The following is a 20014-nucleotide window of genomic DNA, read 5'->3' on the forward strand; positions in this document are numbered from 1 at the left end:
CTCATCACATCAGGTGGCCAAAGTATTGGCGTTCAGCTTCAACATTAGTCCTTACAATGAACTCCCAGGACTGATCCCCTTTAGGGTGGACTGGTTGGAATTCCTTGCAGCCAAAGGGACTCTCGAGAGTCTTTTCCAACACCACAGTACAAAAGCATCAATTCTTCGCCTCTCAGCTTTCTTTATAGTCCAACTCTCACATCCATACATGACTACTGGAAAAACCATAGCCTTGTCTAGATGACCTTTGTTAGCAAAGTGATGTCTCTGCTTTTTAATATTGCTGTCTAGGTTGATCATAACTTTTCTTCCAAGGAGTAAGTGTCTTTTAATTTCTGATGAGAAAATCAGCATAAGCTTATAGAAATTTGAAAAACATAGGGAAGTATAAAGAAAACAGGAAAAAATCAGCCCTAAGGATTAGTGAACTCTGACAAATTAAAAATCAGGGTAGTATTTTGAACAGAAAGCTTCCATATTTCACTGTGCAGTCTTTAGATGTCTCACAGATGGCCAGCAGGCACATGTAAAGATGCTCCTAATTACTAATTATTACAGAAATGCAAATCAAAACTATGAGGTACTGCCTCACATTGATCAGAGTCTTCATCATTAAAAAGCCTACAAATTGTAAATCCTGGAGAGAGTGTGGAGGAAAGGGAGCCCTCTTACATTGTTGGTGGGAATGTAAATTGGTGCAGCCACTATGGAAAACAGTATGGAGGTTCCTCAAACAACTAAAATTGGAGTTACCATATAATCAAGCAGTTCCATTCCTGGGCATATACATAGACAAAACTCTTAATTCAAAAAGATACATGCTTCCCTGTGTTCATAGCAGCACTATTTACCAAGCGAAGACATGTAATGAACCTAAATGTTACTGACAGATGACTGAATAAAGATGATTGTGTGTGTGTGTGTGTGTGTGTACATATATATGTGTGTGTGTACACACAGAAAATTACCAACCATTAAAAAGAATGAGATAATGCAGCGACATGGGTGACCTAGAGATTGTCATACTAAACAAAGTCAGGAAGAGAAAGACTAACACCATATGATATCATACATGCGAAATCTAAAATATGGCACAAATTGATGTATCTGTGAAACAGAAGCGCACTCACAGACACAGAGAACAAACTTGGGGTTGCCAAGGGGCAGGGAAGTGAGGGAGGGAAGTATTGGGAGTAGGAATAAGCAGATGCAAACTACGACATGAGCTTCCCTGGTGGCTCAGACAGTAGAGCGTCTGCCTGCAATGCAGGAGACCCGGGTTTGATCCCTGGGTCAGGAAGATCCCCTGAAGAAGGAAATGGCAACCCACTCCAGTACTCTTGCCTGGAAAATTCCATGGATGGAGGAGCCTGGTGGGCTACAGTCCATGGGGTTGCAAAGAGTCAGATACGACTGAGCAACTTCACTTCAAACTACGATATATAGGATGGATAGACACCAAGGCTCTACTGTATAGCACAGGGAACTAGATTCAGTATACTATGATAAAGGTTTACCATAGTATATTGAAAATCTAGTATTTTGTTGAAATAGTATGTAACAGAGTATATGAAATAGTATGTATTTAGTATATGAAGCAGTATATATTATAGTATATTGAAAATCTAGTATGAACAAAATCATAGTACTGTGTTCAGAATCGTGATAAAGGTTTATCATAGTATATTGATTTAGTTCCCTGTGCTATACAGTAGAACCTTGTCTATCCATCCTGAGAATAGTAGTTTGCATCTGCCAGTTCCAGATTCCCAGTACTTCCCTCCCTCACTTCTCTGCCCCTTGGCAACCACAAGTCTGTTCTCTGTGTCTGTGAGCACGCTTCCTTGGTGGCTCAGCTGGTAAAGAATCCGCCTGCATTGTGGGAGACCTGGGTTCAACCCCCGGGTTGGAAAGATGCCCTGGAGAAGGGAATGACTACCCACTCCAGTATTCTGGCCTGGAGAATTCCATGGACTGTGTAGTCTGTGGGGTTGCAAAGAGCTGGACATAACTGAGCGACTTTCACTAAGGTTTCACATGATAAACCATTATGGAAAAGAATATGAAAAAGAATAGATATAGATGAGTCACTTTGCTGTATAGCAGAAATTAACACTGGAAATCAACTATACTTCAATAAGAGGTTTTTCAGATGGCATAGTGGTAAAGAATCTGCCTGCCAGTGCAGGAGATGCAAGATAAATGTATTTGATCCCCAGGTCAGGAAGATCCCTTGGAGTAGGAACTGGCAACCCACTCCAGTATTCTTGCCTGGAAAATTCCATGGACAGAGGAGCCTGGCCGGCTACAGTCCATGGGGTTGCAAAGAGTCAGACATGACCGAGCACACACACATACTTCAATAAAATTTAAAAAATCCTAAATATCTTTTTAATCTCTAGTTTAGATTTTCTCAATCTTGGTACTATTGACTTTTTGGTCAAGATAATTGTTTGTTGGGGGAGCTGTCCTGTATACTGCAAGATGGTAATTGTATTCTTCATCTCTACTTAGTAGATGTCAGTAGCACCCAGTTGTGACAACCAGAAATGTCTCCATATATTGCCAGATGTTCCCTAGGGTGCAAAATTGTTCCTGATTGAGAACCACTGCTGTAGTTACAGAGTATGATACTTCAGTAGAAGGTAGACTGTAGGAAGTTGGTAAGTTTAACATGGGGACTTCACACATAAGTTGAATTAACAGGCAGAGAGACTTTATTTGAACAAGCAGTAGCCATGGCATTTTAACTGAGAAGTTCTAAGTTTGGATGTTGTCTCCCACACCCTCCCCTCCTCAGCTTGAGAGGCCAGTATCCTAGCTTGACTCCAGTCTTAAGGGTAGTGAGTGCCAGCTCACTGGAAGGGATAAACAACTTTTTATTTGGGATTCTTATCTAAATATATTAGGACTTTTTCAAGAACAAGCAACTTATTTGGAATTGTTTACAGAACTACTTGATGGTTCTGAGAAAAAATATCCTACATGGGGCTACTTATATCTTCTTTGTTTTCCTCCCATGATATGACCTCAGATAACTAAGAAAACTTTTTTCTGGCTTTCAGTTGAGGTGAGTTAATTGATTTACTTCCTGGGCTTCTTTCCTTCCTTAAAGGAGTCTTCACTGAAGACCTTACCCATTTTGGAGTGGCGGCATAGGCTAGGATGAATTTAATTTACAATCTGAGACAATCTATGTACTATATGAGAAACTTGGTCTCAGCTTGCGGTTTGCTTTTAAAGTATTTTTTAATAAATGAAGTTTTAAGAAATTGTGGCAAAACACACATAAAATTTGCTTCTTTAATCATTTGAAAGTACAGTGCAGTGGCATCAGTGGCATTCACCATGTTGTGCAACCATCACCGTCATCTATTTTCAAAACTTTCTTAGCATCCCAAACAAATTATCTTAACCAGTAAATAAAAACTTTCCATTTCCCCTCACCTCTAGCCCTGGTATCCTCTATTCTATTGGTTTGGCCAAAAAGTTCCTCTGGTTTTTACATTTTTCATTTTCTCCGAGAACTTTATTAGACAACGTATTCACTGTTTTGTTCCACTATCTTCTGCCATTTTTCAGGCAACTTCATAATTTCATCTTCCCAAAACTTTTTATCTTTTTGAGCAAAGAACTGTTCCAGGTACCTTTTACAGTCTTCCAGGGAATTGAGATTTTTTCCATTGAGAAACTTCTGTAAAGACCAAAATAAATGGAAATCCAAAGGTGCAATGCCTGGTGAATATGGTGGATGATTCAGAGCTTCTCAGCCAAGACATGACAGTTTTTGCCTGGTCATCAAAGAAACATACTGTCTTGCTTTATCCTGATGGAAGATTATGCATTTTCTGGTAATTAATTCTGGAGACTTTTCATCAAGTGCTGCCTTCATTTGGTCTAACTGGGAGCAGTACTTGTTGGAATTCATCATTTGGTTTTCCAGAAGGAGCTTATAAATAGAGGACTCGCTTCCAGTTCCACCATACAACATATCACCTTCTTTGGATGAAGACTAGCCTTTGGTCTGGTAGTTGGTGGTTGATTGCGCTTGCCCCACGATCTCTTCCATTCCACGTTATTGTACAGTATCCACTTTTTGTTGCTTGTCATATTCGTTTTGGGAATTCCCTGGTAGCTCAGAAGTTAAAGCGTCTGCCTGCAATGTGGGAGACCTGGGTTCAATCCCTGGGTTGGGAAGATTCCCCTGGAGAAGGAAATGGCAACCCACTCCAGTATTCATTTTAAAAATGTAAAAGTTTCTATTATGTTTAAGTAGAGAATCACAAATGGAAATATAGTCAAGGTTTTTTTCACTTAACTTATGGGGAACCCAAGCATCAAAGTGATTAACATAACCAAGTTGCTGCAAATGATTTTCATTGCTTGACATGGATATTTTGAGTGTGTCAGCTATCTCCTACATGGTAAAAATATGATTGTTCTCAATGTCTTGATTTGATCACTATCAACTTCAATTGGTATATCCAACTGAGCATCATCTATCGAGAAATCTACAGCATGAAACTTTGCGAACCATTTTGACACGTTTGATTTAGTCATAGCATCTTCTACATACGCTGCACAAACCTTTTTTTTTTTTTGCGTTTTAGTTGTGTTTTTACCTTTCTTAAAATAATAAAGCCAAAAATGTTGGCTTTCTTCTTCCATCTTTAGTATTAAAGTGGCTACAGAAAAATTCACCAATTTTGATAAATTTTTAAAAAATGCATGCTGATATGACAGTTGTCACAGTAGAATCTAACAAAATTGTTTTGAATGACGTTAAAGACAACTGAGTGCAGCTAGAGCCATCATACAGAAGAAAACCAAATGAACTTTTCAAGCCAACCCAATACTGTGTCTGAATTTGCATATTCTCAATATTGCATTCATATATGCAGAATTATGCAACATTTATCCTATTGTTTCTGACTTATTTCACTTAGCATATTTTCAAGGTTCATCTGTGTTATAGCATGTTGAACAGATTTCATTACTTTTTAAGGCTAAATAATACTCTGTTGTTTGTACGTACAGTAAATATTGTGTATATCCAGTTATCTGTTGATGGACTTATGAGTTGTTTCTGCCTTTTCACTATTGTCAGTATCACTGCCATGAATGTTGATGTATAAATAAATACGTTTGAGTACCTGACTTTTTTTTTTGTTTTTTTTCTAGGACTTCAGCTTTTTATTGAATATGTTTCATAAGAGCTATAGTCAAAAAGCTCATGTTGTCGTTGGACTCCCCTTGTTCTTTTTTATTTGCCTTCCACTTCTTAACTGGAGAGCAGTGGTGGAGGGGCAGGACTTCCTGGTAGGGCAGATCCATCAGCCCCCACATTGCAGATGAGGCTTCCATGTTGACAAGGCTGGAGCCTTTGCAAACTGGCCCTGCCAGAAGTGTTCAGCATTTCTGTTAGCTGTTTTAATGAGAACATTGATCTATCCTCTGTGACTGAATGTCCCCTCATTGTGGTGTAGGATGAGGCCAGTAGATGAAGATGAAAGTGCCCAGTTAGTGGCTGACTGCCCCCCTCACTGCTATTCAGGGCCTCATCACAATGTGCCTTTAACTTCCTTGGAATCATTTTGGCACCACTGTAGAAAGGGGCTCCCTGATTTCAGCTCTTTTGGGTATATACTCTGAAGTGAAATTGCTGGCTCCACGTAATGATGTAATTTTATTGGATTTTTTTATTTAAATAAAAGGTACTATACATCTTTTATTTTTCCCCAATGATAGTAAAATCTATAAATTTTAAGTGCCCAGTTTTTGAATTTTGACAAATAATATGTAGTCATCACCTGCTGCTGCTGCTAAGTTACTCCTTCATGTCCGACTCTGTGCGACCCCATAGATAGCAGCCCACCAGGCTCCCCTGTCCCTGGGATTCTCCAGGCAAGAACACTGGAGTGGGTCGCCATTTCCTTCTCCAGTGCATGAAAGTGAAAAGTGAAAGGGAAGTCACTCAGTCGTGTCCGACTCTTAGCGACCCCATGGACTGCAGCCCACCAGGCCCCTCCATCCATGGGACTTTCCAGGCAAGAGCACTGGAGTGGGGCGCCATTGTAGGATGAGTTAAATGTTTTTATCACCCAGAAAGTTTCTTCCAGCCCCTTCCCAGTCAGTCCTTCCTTCAGTTCCCTAGAGGGAACCATTGTTCTGATTTCCGTCCCTGAAAGTAAATTTTATCTGTCTGTGCTTGAACTTCTTGTCATGAAGTCATATAGCAGTGCATCTTTTGATGATCAATTTTTTTTTTTACAGCTTGGTTACAGCTCAGAGTTTTATTTGGCAAGCAAAGGATAGTACACCCTCGAAGTGTGAGAGTGGGCCGACGCCAAAGGAGAGGCCTCAGTCTGTCTTGCTTTGTCTTTTTATACATTTTGTCTTCTCCCTGCTGAGCCTGCTCTATGCAGATTGGGCTAGCCAAGAAGTGGGTGTGTTTGTTTCACCTGAAGTTCTCACTCTGGCCCATGGATTTTCTTTTGTTCCATTGTTCCATTTTTGGAGGCTTTTCCCTTTCTTTGTCTTTTAGCCACCGCCATTTTTGACTCCTTTTTTGATCAGATGTTTTAATTTTGATGAGGGTGATTTATTAATTTTTTTCCTTTATGGTTAATGCTTTTTGTGTCTTGTCTAGGAGGTTATGACCCTTACCCTCAGACTGAGTTGTGTGCCCCCACCTCTTCTGCATTGATATTGCAGAAATTAATGTTTTTGGTTGAGGGGGTGTTTAATTTGATTCTTGACACTTTTATTAACATATACCATATATACAGAAAAGTACATGTTATAATTGTACAGCTTAATACATTTTTACAAAGTGAACATATCCATGTACTCACCATCTTTTTTTCAAACATAAAACCAGTGTATGTATTTATTTTTAATTCATTGATTATTTTATTTTTTTTATTTTTATTTTTTTTCCTTTTTTTTTTTTTTGATTATTTTATTTTTGACTGCACTGGATCTTCATTGCTTTGTGCAGGCTTTCTCTGGTTGAGGGGAGCTGTTCTTCCTTGTGGTGTGTGGGCTTCTCATTGCAATGATTTCTCTTATTGTGGAGCTCCGGCTCTAGGGTGAGCGGGCTCAATAGTTAGAGCACACAGACTTAGTTGCTTCACCTCATGTGGAATTTTCCTGGACTAGGGCTCGAATCTGTGTCCTCTGTATTGCCAGGCCTATTCTTATCCACTGTGCCACCAAGGAAGTCCTTGTACTCACCCTCTTGATTAAATTATAGAACATCGTCAACATCTTAGAGGCCTCCCTCATACCCCCTACCAGTTATTAACTACTCCTTTCAAAGATGGTTACTGAGGCATTTAACTTCTACCTTGTAGACAGGGTTTTACCTACTTGTGAACTTGATATAAGTGGATGGAATCATTTAGTGTATAGGTTTCAGTATCTGACTTCCTTGCTCAAAATTATCTTTGTGGTATTCATGTATCTTGTTGCATGCAATAATAGCTGTTTTTTTCCATTATAACATAGTATTGCATTATGGGGTGATACCTCAGTTTGTTCATTTTACTTGGAATGAACATTTGGGATACTTTCATTTTGAGATGTTACGCATAATGCCATCCTTAAAGGGTATGTTTTTTTGGGTACACTTATGTAGCAGGATTTGTACTTATGTACACTTAGTAGCAGGATTGCTGGGTCACTGGGAAGGATGTACTTAAGTTCAGTAGATATGAGCAAAGTTTCCAAATACATTTAATATAATCCCCTTTGTGTATGTGTACACTTTCCCATATGCTTAATTATGTATAGAGATTCCTTAGAAAATAACACAGTTTCTAGCGAGGAGGGGGGATGGACAGAGTCTTTAATATTCTCTCTGTCCTTTCAGTTTTATTTTTACTATATGTATGTATGGTTGTAACTTTTTTTAAATTGAAAGTCTTGCTACCATAATATGTCAAAAGTCCTCGTCTGCTTTTTTTTGATAATAGGAAAACTTTGATATCATTATTAATGTTGTGTTGCTAAGTTACTCATTTAACTACACCAAGTTTCATCCCAATTATAAAGGACTTTCCAGTTTTAAAATGTATAAAATTGGAAAGTTCTTTACAGTTGGGACAGAAACTTGGTGTGGTTAAATGAGTAATTTGGAGGCCTCGATATAGCCCTGCCTCTTCCATTAATAAGCTCTTGAATATAGGCAAATCACTTAACCTCTGGAATCCTATTTCCTCATTTGTGAATAGTCCCAAAATTGTATGACTCACTAGGCTCATGGGAATATTCAATGGAATAACAAGGAGAAAACACTTTGTGTTTTATATACACACATATATATATATTAATGTTCATATTATAGATATAAGTAAACCATATAAATATATAAAATATCATATATAAATATGGGGAATTAAGTTTTGATTTTAGAAAGTAAGATAGTTTAAAATAATCTAGGGTGTGTAGTAAAGGCCTCCTCAGTGGTGCAGTGGTCAAGAATCCACCTGCATTGCAGCAGATGCAGATTCGATCCCTGGGTCGGGAAGATCCCATGGAGGAGGAAATGGCAAGCCATTCCAGTATTGCCTGTAAAATTCCATGGACAGAGGATCCTGGAGGGTTATAGTCCATGGGATCAAAAAGATTCAGACATGGCTAAGCACACATGCACACAGGGTATGTAGTAAAACCATAATCTGTTATATGAATTTTTCCTTTCTTCCTCATCCCATTTTAAGTTCATGAGAGGCAAACCTGTTGGATAGGTAGTAGTTTAATATTTTTTTATAAAGCTATCTTCTAGCACGTATCCTCGGGTGACTGCTGAGTCAGTCTAGTTTTTGCCTCCTTCATCATCATTTATATTCCTGAGCAGAGGTGGCATTTCTGCTGATCCTGGAGCTGTTTGCCCTCAGATCCTCCATTCCTCACCCTTCCCTTCTCTGCTGAGTATTGTGAGGAGCATACCCTTCCGGGCTTCATTCCTTCCTAGGCTCTGGTGTCAGCACAGTTTCTGGCTGGATTAGCAAGTGAGGGGAACTGGCAGGAGATTGGAAGGTGGGAGGAAGGAGAAGACAGGGCTTTCCCTTCTTTCTCTCTGCTTTGGGAAGTTGGAGGAGTAGTGTGGTTTCTGAAGCGTCTCTTGTTGCTTCTGCCAGTCAGGCCATATGCTTTGAGCTTCTTCCAGGTAACCTCAGCCTTAGGTACCGGTAGCAATACATTCCCTCTGTTTTTCCCTCAGTCCAGAGGTGGTAGTGACTTGTTCGGATGCTAACCTCTGATTTGCATCACTCTTCCCTATTGGTTTTCATTTCTTCCTTCACCTGTTCGCAGCATTGAAGCCCTTCTGTTTTAAATCCTCAAGTAGTTTCTGTTTCCTCATTAGACTCTATCTGATACAGAGCTCAAATTGATATCACAAAAATATCTTCCATATTTCAAGATGTGTTATTTCTTTTGATGTCCCCAGTAATATACTGAGGTAGAAAAGTATTATAGTTCCTATTTTAACATGAGGAAATTAACTTGTTGAATAACCACTTGCAGATTTTTCATAATTTTCCCCAGTGAAAATTATAGGGGGAAAAATGGAGGCCCAGATACTTAAATTATTTGCTCTAAGTCCCACAGAAGTCCGTTACTGATTGAAGATTGGACTTCTACATGTAAAAATCCTAAGTGCTACGTGTCTTCTCCTTAATGAGATGTTACCAAAGAAGCGTTCGTTTATAATATACTTACAAAAGCCTTAGTCATTGTAGAAAATTTTTTAATTAAAAATTCAAAGCACAGTAATTTTCTGCTCAACATCCCAGATGCTGGGAAAGATCGAGGGCAGAAGGAGCAGGGGGCAACAGAGGATGAGATGGTTGGATAGCATCATCAACTCAATGTACGTGAGTCTGAGCAAACTCCCAAGAGATAGTGAAGGACAGGGAATCCTGGTATGCTGCTGTCCACGAGGTGGAAAAGAGCCGGACACGACTTAGTGACTAAACAACAACATTTGTATATCCAGGATGCTATTCACTACCATTATCAATTTAATGTAAAGTTTTGAATTTTGGTTATTTTTATGAGAATAAAAATATAATAGGGCAAATTACAGAGAAGAATTTTTGTGATATCATGTTTGTTTGGTTATGGAATTGTGTGAGATGTGTCTGGTGCATTCTTAAGAGGAGGAAAGAAAGAGCCGTCACAAAAGAGTGGAATGGGAACAGAAGAGAAGGGCAAGGGAGTATTGTTGCCAGGTCACCAGCCTTCCGCCGCCACTGCCTTGGTGATGGTGGAGAGCCATGTAGGAGCTGAGGATGTGAATCAGGTCTTTTTACAGTCAGGCTTTACCTTGTCTTGATAAAAAATGGGAGGGGGCAGTGTGCTGAGTGAGATCTTTTTTACAAACAGCTGAAAGACTTGCTGTGTCATTATCAGCTGCTTACCTGACCTCCATGGTAATACAGACTCCTAAATTTAGTGTAGCATGGGAGATGACTACCTTGCTCTGCTGTAAAATACAGGAGGAGGCTCTACTTTGCACTTAAGTGTCTTATTGTTTTTAGGATCTATCAAGTAGGTAAATCTAATACTTGCAAAAGCATACATGAACCAGTATCCCTGTTTGTAGGGGGAATTTGACTGAGCAATGATCTGGAGTACAAGAAATTCAGCTTACACATTTACAGGTAAAGTTCTAACTAAATTCAGGATTCATAGGGATTTCTATGGTATCTAGAATTTCCTCATCTTCAAAACTGACTAATGATAATGATGATAAAAATAACATCAACAGCTAGCACTTCTTTAGGGCTTACTGTGTACCAGACAGTACTCGAATCTCTATATGTATTGTCATTCAGTCCTCACAACTCTGTGGGGATATTTTATCCCCTGATCCTTCTATTTAAGTGTGAGGAAAATGTCACAAATAATAGGTATCTTATTATCATCTGTCCTTTCTGCTAGCACTCTCTTACCAGCCCCCAACTCTGCCCTGATTACAAGCTCCCCGGAAGCTTATAATCAGTTTTGTTCACTTTTGTATCCTCATCGCCTAGAACAGTGCCTGGCATGTGGTTGGTACTCAGTGAATATTTGCTGAATGAATGAGTTTTTTATAGATGAGGAAACTAAGTTTTCCAAGATTACACAGTAATAGGACAATATGTGGCACTGTAATGATTTGTAAAGTCTTTGGTGAACTTAGAGTTCTTTTAACTTTTAAACAGTATCATCAAGCGTGTGAAATGACTGTTAGGCACTTGAATTTGGTGGTGCTTTCCCTTCTTCTAATTCCTACTCCATTTCATGAGCCTCTGGGCCCTTGAGATAGCTTACAAATTGAACTTTTTTTTTCTCCCATTCTTCACCCATGGAACATAAAAAATAGTTCATCTTTTATTATAAGATTGTAATAGTATTGTGCTTGTGTGCTAAGTCGTTTCAGTCATGTCCAATTCTTTGTGAACCTTTGGACTGTAGCCTACCAGAGTCCTCTGTCCATGGCATTCTCCGGGGAAGAATACTGGAGTGGGTTGCCATGCCCTTCTCCAGGGGATCTTCCCAACCCAGGGATTGACCCTGCATCTCTTATGTCTCCTGCATTGGCAGGCAGGTTCTTTATCATTAGCGCTACCCAGGAAGTCCAAGATTTTAATAATAAGAAACACTCAAATTTGCATTTTATAAATTTTCTTTAGGCTATAGAAGCAGTGATAGTGATAATATAAACTCAAAGGATTCAGTGTCTCCTTTCCTTTAGAAAAGGGGTAGGTAACAGTGAGGTAGGTCATACAGTTGAGACTTGCTTTAAGATTACATGCATACCCACTCAAATCTGCCTCTAAGCTTGATGATTTGTGTGGTCTTTTGTAGGAAATTTAACTTTGGAAATGGTTAGTTAGGCAGAACAGGAATGGCTAATATCTGATGATTGATGGGGCTCAGGGGAAGAGAAGGAAGGAAAAAAAAGTCTTTGAAGAGTCTCACATAAGCCCTGCTGACTAGAAGAAGGGTGGTCCCAGTCAGAGAATGTGGGTAATTGGAAGATGAAGAGTTAGGTTGCTTAACATTTAATCTTTTTTCTTTCTTACTTATAAAATTATATCCATATTTCTGTCATAATTTCACTTTATAAACTCCATTGTTATTTCCTGTTGGAAAAGAAAAAAGCATTCTTAATTGTGGCTCAGCTGGTAAAGAATCTGCCTGCAGTGTGGGAGACCTGGGTTCGATCCCTGGGTTGGGAAGATCCCCTGGAGAAGGAAAAGGCTACCCACTCCAGTATTCTGGCCTGGAGAATTCCATGGACTGTATGGTCCATGGGGTCACAAAGAGTCAGATGTGACTGAATGACTTTTACTTTCAATGTTAATTCTGGGTCACAGTAAGCTTTTTTTCCTTCCCATCATATTAATATTATACACATGTAAGTCTTGGGTTTTTTGTTGTTATATCGCCTAAGGTTTTGGAACAGAGTGATTACAAATCATTTCCCTTTCTTCCCCTGGTATGCCCTTTCTTTTACAGTTTGAAAAATAAGGGAACACCAGAACTTCCCCGGTGGTCCAGTGGTTCAGTCTGTACTGCAGGGGGCGCAGGGTTCATCCTTAGTCTTGGAACTAAGATCCCATATGTGGTGTGGTGTGGCCAAAAAAAGAAAAGTGACCATTAGAATAATCAGGGAATACCTCAATCATGTATTAAAATGCATAAAAAATAACAAATACCCATGTGCTTACAGGCTAGATTTAATAAATAAAAACATTTAGCTGTATATATTTTAGAGCTTTTAATTTTTTTAATAGCTAAAGCATTAAAGAGTTTAATTCTCCTTTTTATTGATTTCTAATTCATTCTTCCTTCTTCATTGAGGTCTCCACTGTTCTGAGGTTGGTGTGAATAACTGTCTTCCTTTTTACCATAGAAAAGTTAACTTCTTAATGAATTTTTACCTATATTTTAATTGAATTCAAAGGAATAGTAACTCATAGTTTCTCTGTCGTGAATCATTTTCAGTGTCTGAGGTGTCTGAAATATTTTTCTCCTTGTTGACTTCTCATTACTGGGCAACAGTATAATGTTTCACATTTGAGCTATTGCTAAGATTGTGTTTAGCTATTTTTGGTCCTCTGATCTGTATGTGATATTAACTATGTTATATATATTTTGTTAGTAACACTCCTGAAATATCTTTTGGAAAGTCATTTTATTCACCTTCCAAAACCCGGGAGAGAGAAAGGAAAAGAGGGAAAGAATGATTCTGTTTTTCCCTTCAGGCAAGTTATCAGTTGAGAAACTGATATTATGAACCACACAAACTGTACAGGAATACATATTACATTTGTACCAGTAGGACAAGTATCTCTTAATGTAATAATCCACACATTTTTAATACACTTTGGTTAAAAATGGTCAGCAGCATGAAGAATTTAACATGATATTACAGTCTCCTTTTGGTTAGTTTAGACATGAGGACAATGCTCAAGGAGAAAACCTAACAATGACTGTTTGTTTGTTTTTGTCAAAATATGCAACCCAGCTCCGGAGTTTCCTATTTTGGAGAAGCAGAACTGGTTGATACATCTCTATTATATCCAGAAGGATTATGAAGCATGCAAGGTGAGAGGCTGTGGTGATAGGGAACATGAGAGGCAGGCTTTGATTAAGCATGTGTGTCTGTCACTCAGTTTGTATGGCAGGTAATAACCCATTATTTTAATAATGTGTGAAATCTTGTTTCTTCACATTTTGTGTATCAGTTAGCTTTTGCTGTGATAATGCTGCTTAACAAACAACCTCAAAATGTCAGTGGCCTTATTTATTAACTCCTAGGCCTTCAGATTGGCTCTAGGTTGGTGGGGTCTAACCACAGTCTGTGGATCAGGTTCCAGCGTGCTCCATGTGTCTTCTCATTTCAAGACCAGGCTGAAGGAGCCACTGCTCTCTGGGACTTGTTGGTCTTATGGTAGAGAGCATATATTCAAATCAGCATAGTGTTTACCTTTTTGATCTCTGGATAGGTGAAGAATGGTGTTTCACTTTTATTTCATAATTCTTGTGGTGAGCTTGATCCTTTGTATATTTTAAAACCATGTGTATTTTCTTTTCTCTAAACTGTATCTTTGGTGACAGTATACATGTTACACACTTTCTGGCAGAGAACAGTATCATCATGCAAACTATATCCTTGGTATTGTCTTTCTTTGGCATTCAGAGCTTTGTAATGCTTTTAAGGTTGTGATTTTTGTACCTGTCACATTTGTACCCACAGCAGTGCAAAGAACTAGCAATGTTTTGTTCCAGTATGGATTCGGAAAGATTTTTTTTTCCTTCTGTGATACTATCCTTATTTCCCCTTTTACTGACCACTTCTTCTGTTTCCTTTCTTTCGGCTTCTCTTCCTTTGCTTGTTTCTTAAGAATTAGGGCTGTCCCTGTGTACTGTCCTTGACTCTTTTCTCTGCTTGTTCTGCATACTTCTTCCTGATTGCCAGATCAGTCTGATGCATACTGAATGCTTCACAGACATTTCAAATTCAACTTTTCTGTAGCCAAATTTACCTGCTTCCTTCCATACCTATTGCTTCTCCTTTTTTCCTGTCTCTTGATTCCTTACATATACTCCTTGTCCATGTCTTGTTGTTCAGTTGCCCAGTCATGTCTGACTCTTTGTGATCCTGTGGATTGCAACATGCCAGCCTTCTCTGTCCATCACTGTCTCCCAAAGTTTGCTCAAGTTCATGTCCATTACATCAGTGATGCCGTCCAGTCATCCCATCCTCCGACGCCCTCTTTTCCCTCCATCCTCAGTCCTTCCCAGCATCAGGGACCTCTCCCGTGTGTTGGCTGTTCGCATCAGATGACCAAAGTACTGGAGTCTCAGCCTCAGCGTCTGTCCTTCCAGTGAATATTCAGAGCTGATTTCCCTTAAGATTGACTGGTTTGATCTCCTTGCTGTCCAAGGGACTCTCAGGAGTCCTCTCCAGCACCACAGCGTGAAGGCATCAACTCTTTGGCGCTCTGCCTTCTTTACGGTCCACCTCTCGTAACTGTATGTGACCACTGGGAAGACCACAGCCTTGACTGCTTGGGCCTTTGTCGGCAGAGCAGTGTCTCTGCTTTTCAACACAGTGTTTAGGTTTGTCATAGCTTTCCTGCCAAGAAGCAAATGTCCTCTGATTTCGTGGTTGCAGTCACCATCCACAGTGATCTTAGAGCCCTAGAAGAGGAAATCTGTCACTATTTCCACCTTTCCCCACCTGCATCTTCCAGAAAGTAAAGGGGCTGGATGCCATGATCTTAGTTTTTTCAATGTTTAGTTTTAAGCCGGCTCTTCCACTCCCTTCACCCTCATCAAGAGGCCTTCCAGTTCCCCCTCACTCTCTGCCATCAGGGTGGTACCGTTTGCATATCTGAGGTTTTTGATGTTTCTGCCACCTATCTTGATTCCAGCTTGTAACTTGTCCAGCCTGGCATTTCTCATGATGTGCTCAGCATATAGATCAAACAAGGTGACAGCAGACAGGTGTCCATGTCTTCCTTTACTTAAAAACACTTGAAGACATGTAACCACTACTCAGAAGTATTGTTTGTTTCTTTTTCAGGCTGTTATCAAAGAACAGCTTCAGGAGACTCACGGGTTATGTGAATATGCTATCTACGTCCAAGGTGAGACATATATTTCTTCTCTTCTTGCTAGAGAAATGCACACTCTGCCTAGATTCTGGAAAAAGAACAACTTATGAAATACTTAAATTCAAGTAAATGTTCCACAAATCTCTTGCTTAGTATTACTGTTTTTTTGAAATCAGAATGTAATTATTGTGCTGGATTTGACCTCAGAAGTGACTAGTTCTGTTAAAAAGCTTGCTACTGTCCTTCACCCCTATTCTAGTTTCTGGCTAGTGTTTTTCAGAATTGTTGTTAGGGTCGCTGCCTCCTGCAGCAGTGTTGGGCCTAGAAGAGGCTTTTCAAGAATTCTTTGTAGTCAAGCTAGAAGAGGTGAGAAAAAGCTTGAGGATTTTTTGTACGGGAGTCAGGATGAAGGGAACAAGCCTAGAGGTATACAGGACAAAGCAGAGAATAAATGGAAGTCATCAGAAATCAAATATTATAGGGACTGAATAATATAGGGATTAGAGGGATTGATTGGAATTTTACTCTGTAGTGCCCAAGTAGCATTCTTGGTTGCTACTTGGGCACCAGGAACTTTCTGACTTTGATTTGTAAATGAATGGTTTTGTTTCCCACTCTGCATTTGTAGTCTTCAGATTAATATGCAATTTTCTGATGTAACTGGTAATACATTAACATATCTAGGACATTGTGGCAAAATAATGCCTATTTATTCCCAATATCACCAGTTCCAGATTTACAGTGCCTCATACTACTTAAGCATGTAAATCTTCTGAAAACTTAGGCCTAGGAAAAATGATTGATTCTGATTGGTTGCTAGACTGAGAACCAACTCTGAAATATTACTGCATTCTTTGCCAGCATCTCCTTGTTGGACTTGGGTTTTTTATTGCACTTGCCCCATTTGGGTGTACTCTCTGAAAACTGTCAGGTGAAGCTGGAATTACCATGATTAATAGAGCATCTGATAGGAGCTATAAGAATGTTCTTACAGTGAAGAGTTTCTGGAATAATTTACAAGGCACCCGATTATCTGCCTGTCGGAAGCTGGGAGTGGAGAAATAGGTAGGTCCCAGATACCTTACAAAAAGGTTTCAGCTCATCACCAACTTTGCTGCTTGTTTCAATCCATCTGAAGTCATATCTGGTTGTATTTTAAGACACAGTTATCCAAGGGATTTCTTTGATAAGGTTTCCTGCTTCCCTCTTTGTCCAATTTTTCACATGCCAGGCTCCATTCTTAGAACATGATTTTATTTTCTGTGTTTTCTCTCTCTTGGCAGCTTTGATATTTCGCCTGGAAGGAAATATCCAAGAATCCCTAAGACTCTTTCAGATGTGTGCTTTTCTCAGCCCTCAGTGTGCTGATAACCTCAAGCAGGTGGCCAGATCTTTGTGAGTATTGGCAGCCTGGAGGCCTCAGGGCACTAGTGGAGAACAACGTGAAGTGCATTCTCTGGCTGGGGCTTGCTTAAAGAGAAACGTAACAAATTCACTTTGAAGAGTGAGGATTAATTTTGAAATTTGAGAAAATGAGATAACCAGTATAAAGCAACTGAGTATTTCAAACACTGCATATTCTAGTTTGATAGGAGAGCACTGATAGTATTTCTCAAATAGTAACATTTTGTGCTTCAAGTACCCTAATCATATTGCCAGCCCATGGAATTTTTCTTGTTTACTGTTCCAATACTTAGCATAATACTATACACACAGTAGTTTTGTAGTGTTTGTTAAGTGTTTATTGTGTTTTATAGTGTTTGTTAAGCCTCTGAAGGCTCCTGGATTCTGGCGCTCTCTAGAATCTTTATAAGCTCTTAGGTACTAATAGCTTTACTACTCCAGAGTAGTAGAGTGTGATCTGCGGAGTTCTCACCCGCACTTTCTAACCTGCAGTGTCATCGATACCTGCGCTCTCTTTGCACAGAGGCTGATTTTCCCCTGTGTCTCCAGAATTAGTATCAAGGAAGGAGACTTAGTTTGGAAGAGAAGGGCATATCCCTAATACATGATGATGAAAAATTGTGGCAATTCTTGTTTAACGTGGAATTAATTTGGCTTGTTTCTTGGTACATTGGGGAAAATAAATTACACAAGACTTTCATTAAAATTGGGGCTTCCCCAGTGGCTCAGATGGTAAACAATCCACCTGCAATGCAGGAGACACAGGAGACCTGGGTTCAATCCCTGGGTCAGGAAGATGCCCTGGAGAAGGGAATGGCTACCAACTCCAGGATTCCTGCCTGGAGAATTCCATGGACAGAGGAGCTGGGCAAGCTCCAGTCCATGGGGTTGCAGAGTTGGACACGACTGAGCAACTAACACTTCCACTAAAATTGGTATAGAATGGGGCCAAGGCCTTGGAACAGCTGCCAGCTCTGTCTCTACCAAGAGCTTCTGCTGTGGGTATATAAGAGTCTCACTGGCTAAACCCACACAAGCCAGTCATAGGGAGGAGGCTTCCAGAATTCTCTGCTGGCTGGAACATGAGTCAGACGTGGGACTAGTGGGGCTGGTTTTTATAAAAAGCTTTATGTTAATAATTACAGAAAATGTGTTTCTTCCCCAGATTTCTTTTGGGAAAACATAAAGCTGCCATTGAAGTATATAATGAAGCAGCTAAACTTAATCAGAAAGACTGGGTAAGTAGGGAACTTTGTTCTTCGTTATTAGTAACATGCTGATGGTTTCATTTATCATATGGGCTATCATTTATATTTATTACTGAGTTATTGCATGCCAAAACTGTCTTTATTTTATCCTCACACTTGATTAATGATTTGGCCTAGGTACAAGATCAAAAGTTAGGTTTCCTCATAACTCAGCAGACAATGCTGCCAAGCTTTCTTGCTATAAGTATTGCTGATGAGTAGTCTGTTACTAGTCTGATTCTTGTTGATAACCCCACTCTCTCGTCTAGAACCTTTGAGGATTTTCTATTTATTATTAGAGTTCTGAAATACCAGTAATAGTTGTCATGATGTGTTTCTTTTCTCTTGCATTCAACTGGCTCTTTCACTTTGAAGACCCTTGCCTTTGGATAGAGAGGTGGTTTTTTTTTTGAGTAGTTCTTCGATTATTTTTTCCTCTCCATTGTCTGTATCATTTAGGGATTGTGTGTAACTGCAACAAAACATTGAACACTGACTTAACAAATTATGAGTTTATTTTTTTCTTATGTAACAAGAAGCCCAGGTAAGTAGTTACTGACATTGATTTAACAACAACACTGAGACTTTTTCTTCATGGCTGCAAGATGGCTGCTACAGCTCTAACACGTCATTATTCTAGTAGGGAGAAAGAGGAGGCAACAAAGAGAAAAGGACATAACCTTTATCAAGAAAGTATGACTTTCCCAGAAACCCTCAACAGACTTCCACGTACATTATATCGACTACCTGTTTTGTAAAGAAGACTGGGAAATATAGTTTTTAAGTTGGACACATCGTCACTCTAAATGTAGTTAGATTTCTGTTAGTAAGGTAATCAGAGACGGTGAACATCAGGGAGATAACTAGCAGCGTTGGCCACACTGTTTTCCAGTCTATTACACGTGTTCCACATCTGTTCTCAGTGTCTTCTAACTTGCCTCTCATATTTTCCACATCCTTGTCTTTGCTGTACATTCAGAGATATTTCCTCAGTCATATCTTCCAAATCATTTTTGTTTTTAGCTATATTCATATTCACTATTTTTTATTTTTGTAATTATATTTTTAATTTTCAAGAACTTTGTCTTTTCTTACGGTTACCTCTTCATGTCTCTGACCCTTTGAAGTTCTCTTCTGCTTTCCACAGTTGTCTTTTTCTTCCTCTCTTTATTTTGGTTCTTCTTTTTCATGTTGATGGCTTTTTCAAAATAACTGTGATTCTTAGAAAGATACATCTAAGAGTGAAGGAGATTCTTAGATATATCAAAGGGTAAAGGATTAGATTGATTAGTAGAAAGAGCTAGCATGGGTTTTCCCTGCAGTTCTTATGGCCCTATTATTTTTCAGATGTGTTTGTCAGTCACTTTTCTGCAGATCTGAAGACTGAGATGTTTAAGTCTTTATGCCATTGAGTATTTTATAGCCAAAGGCCAAAGTAAAGCTACAGATAAAAGAAAAGTGAGTTACTCTTTTGTTCATTTAGTCACTTTTTTCAACAAGTGAGTGAATGCTGTGTGCCAGGCACTGGGCTGCAGATGCAAAGATGGATTGGTGGTTTATGGGACAGTCAACCAGGAAATAAGGAAATAGGAAATAAGGAAGGAAGAGAAGCAAGTTAGGGGAGAGGGTGGTGATAACAAATTAGAATTAAATCCTATTTTCAGAAGATTATGGACATGATGTATTGTAGCTTCTGGTAGGATATCTAAATTGAGATGTATCCAATACATGGCTGTATATAGA

At 39.2% G+C, this 20014-nt stretch overlaps 1 protein-coding gene across 5 annotated transcripts in view; it reads left to right on the forward strand.

Annotated features, from left to right (window-relative positions):
• Positions 1 to 20014, forward strand: part of BBS4 (Bardet-Biedl syndrome 4) — a 46661-nt gene that overhangs the window by 11767 nt on the left and 14880 nt on the right. For 2 of the 5 annotated variants that reach the window (XM_042252139.2, XM_060418917.1), the window contains exons 3-7: positions 10613 to 10670; positions 13526 to 13605; positions 15590 to 15653; positions 16904 to 17015; positions 18190 to 18262. In XM_042252139.2, the coding sequence (XP_042108073.1) occupies positions 10631 to 10670; positions 13526 to 13605; positions 15590 to 15653; positions 16904 to 17015; positions 18190 to 18262 (369 nt within the window). In that variant the 5' untranslated portion in view covers positions 10613 to 10630. Of the gene's footprint in view, positions 1 to 6278; positions 8662 to 10612; positions 10671 to 13525; positions 13606 to 15589; positions 15654 to 16903; positions 17016 to 18189; positions 18263 to 20014 lie in introns of those variants that run through there. The other 3 variants (XM_004010285.6, XM_060418916.1, XM_060418915.1) reach the window with 2 other exon arrangements.

Source organism: Ovis aries, chromosome 7 (genome assembly GCF_016772045.2).
Source record: "Ovis aries strain OAR_USU_Benz2616 breed Rambouillet chromosome 7, ARS-UI_Ramb_v3.0, whole genome shotgun sequence".
Taxonomy (NCBI): Eukaryota; Metazoa; Chordata; class Mammalia; order Artiodactyla; family Bovidae; genus Ovis; species Ovis aries.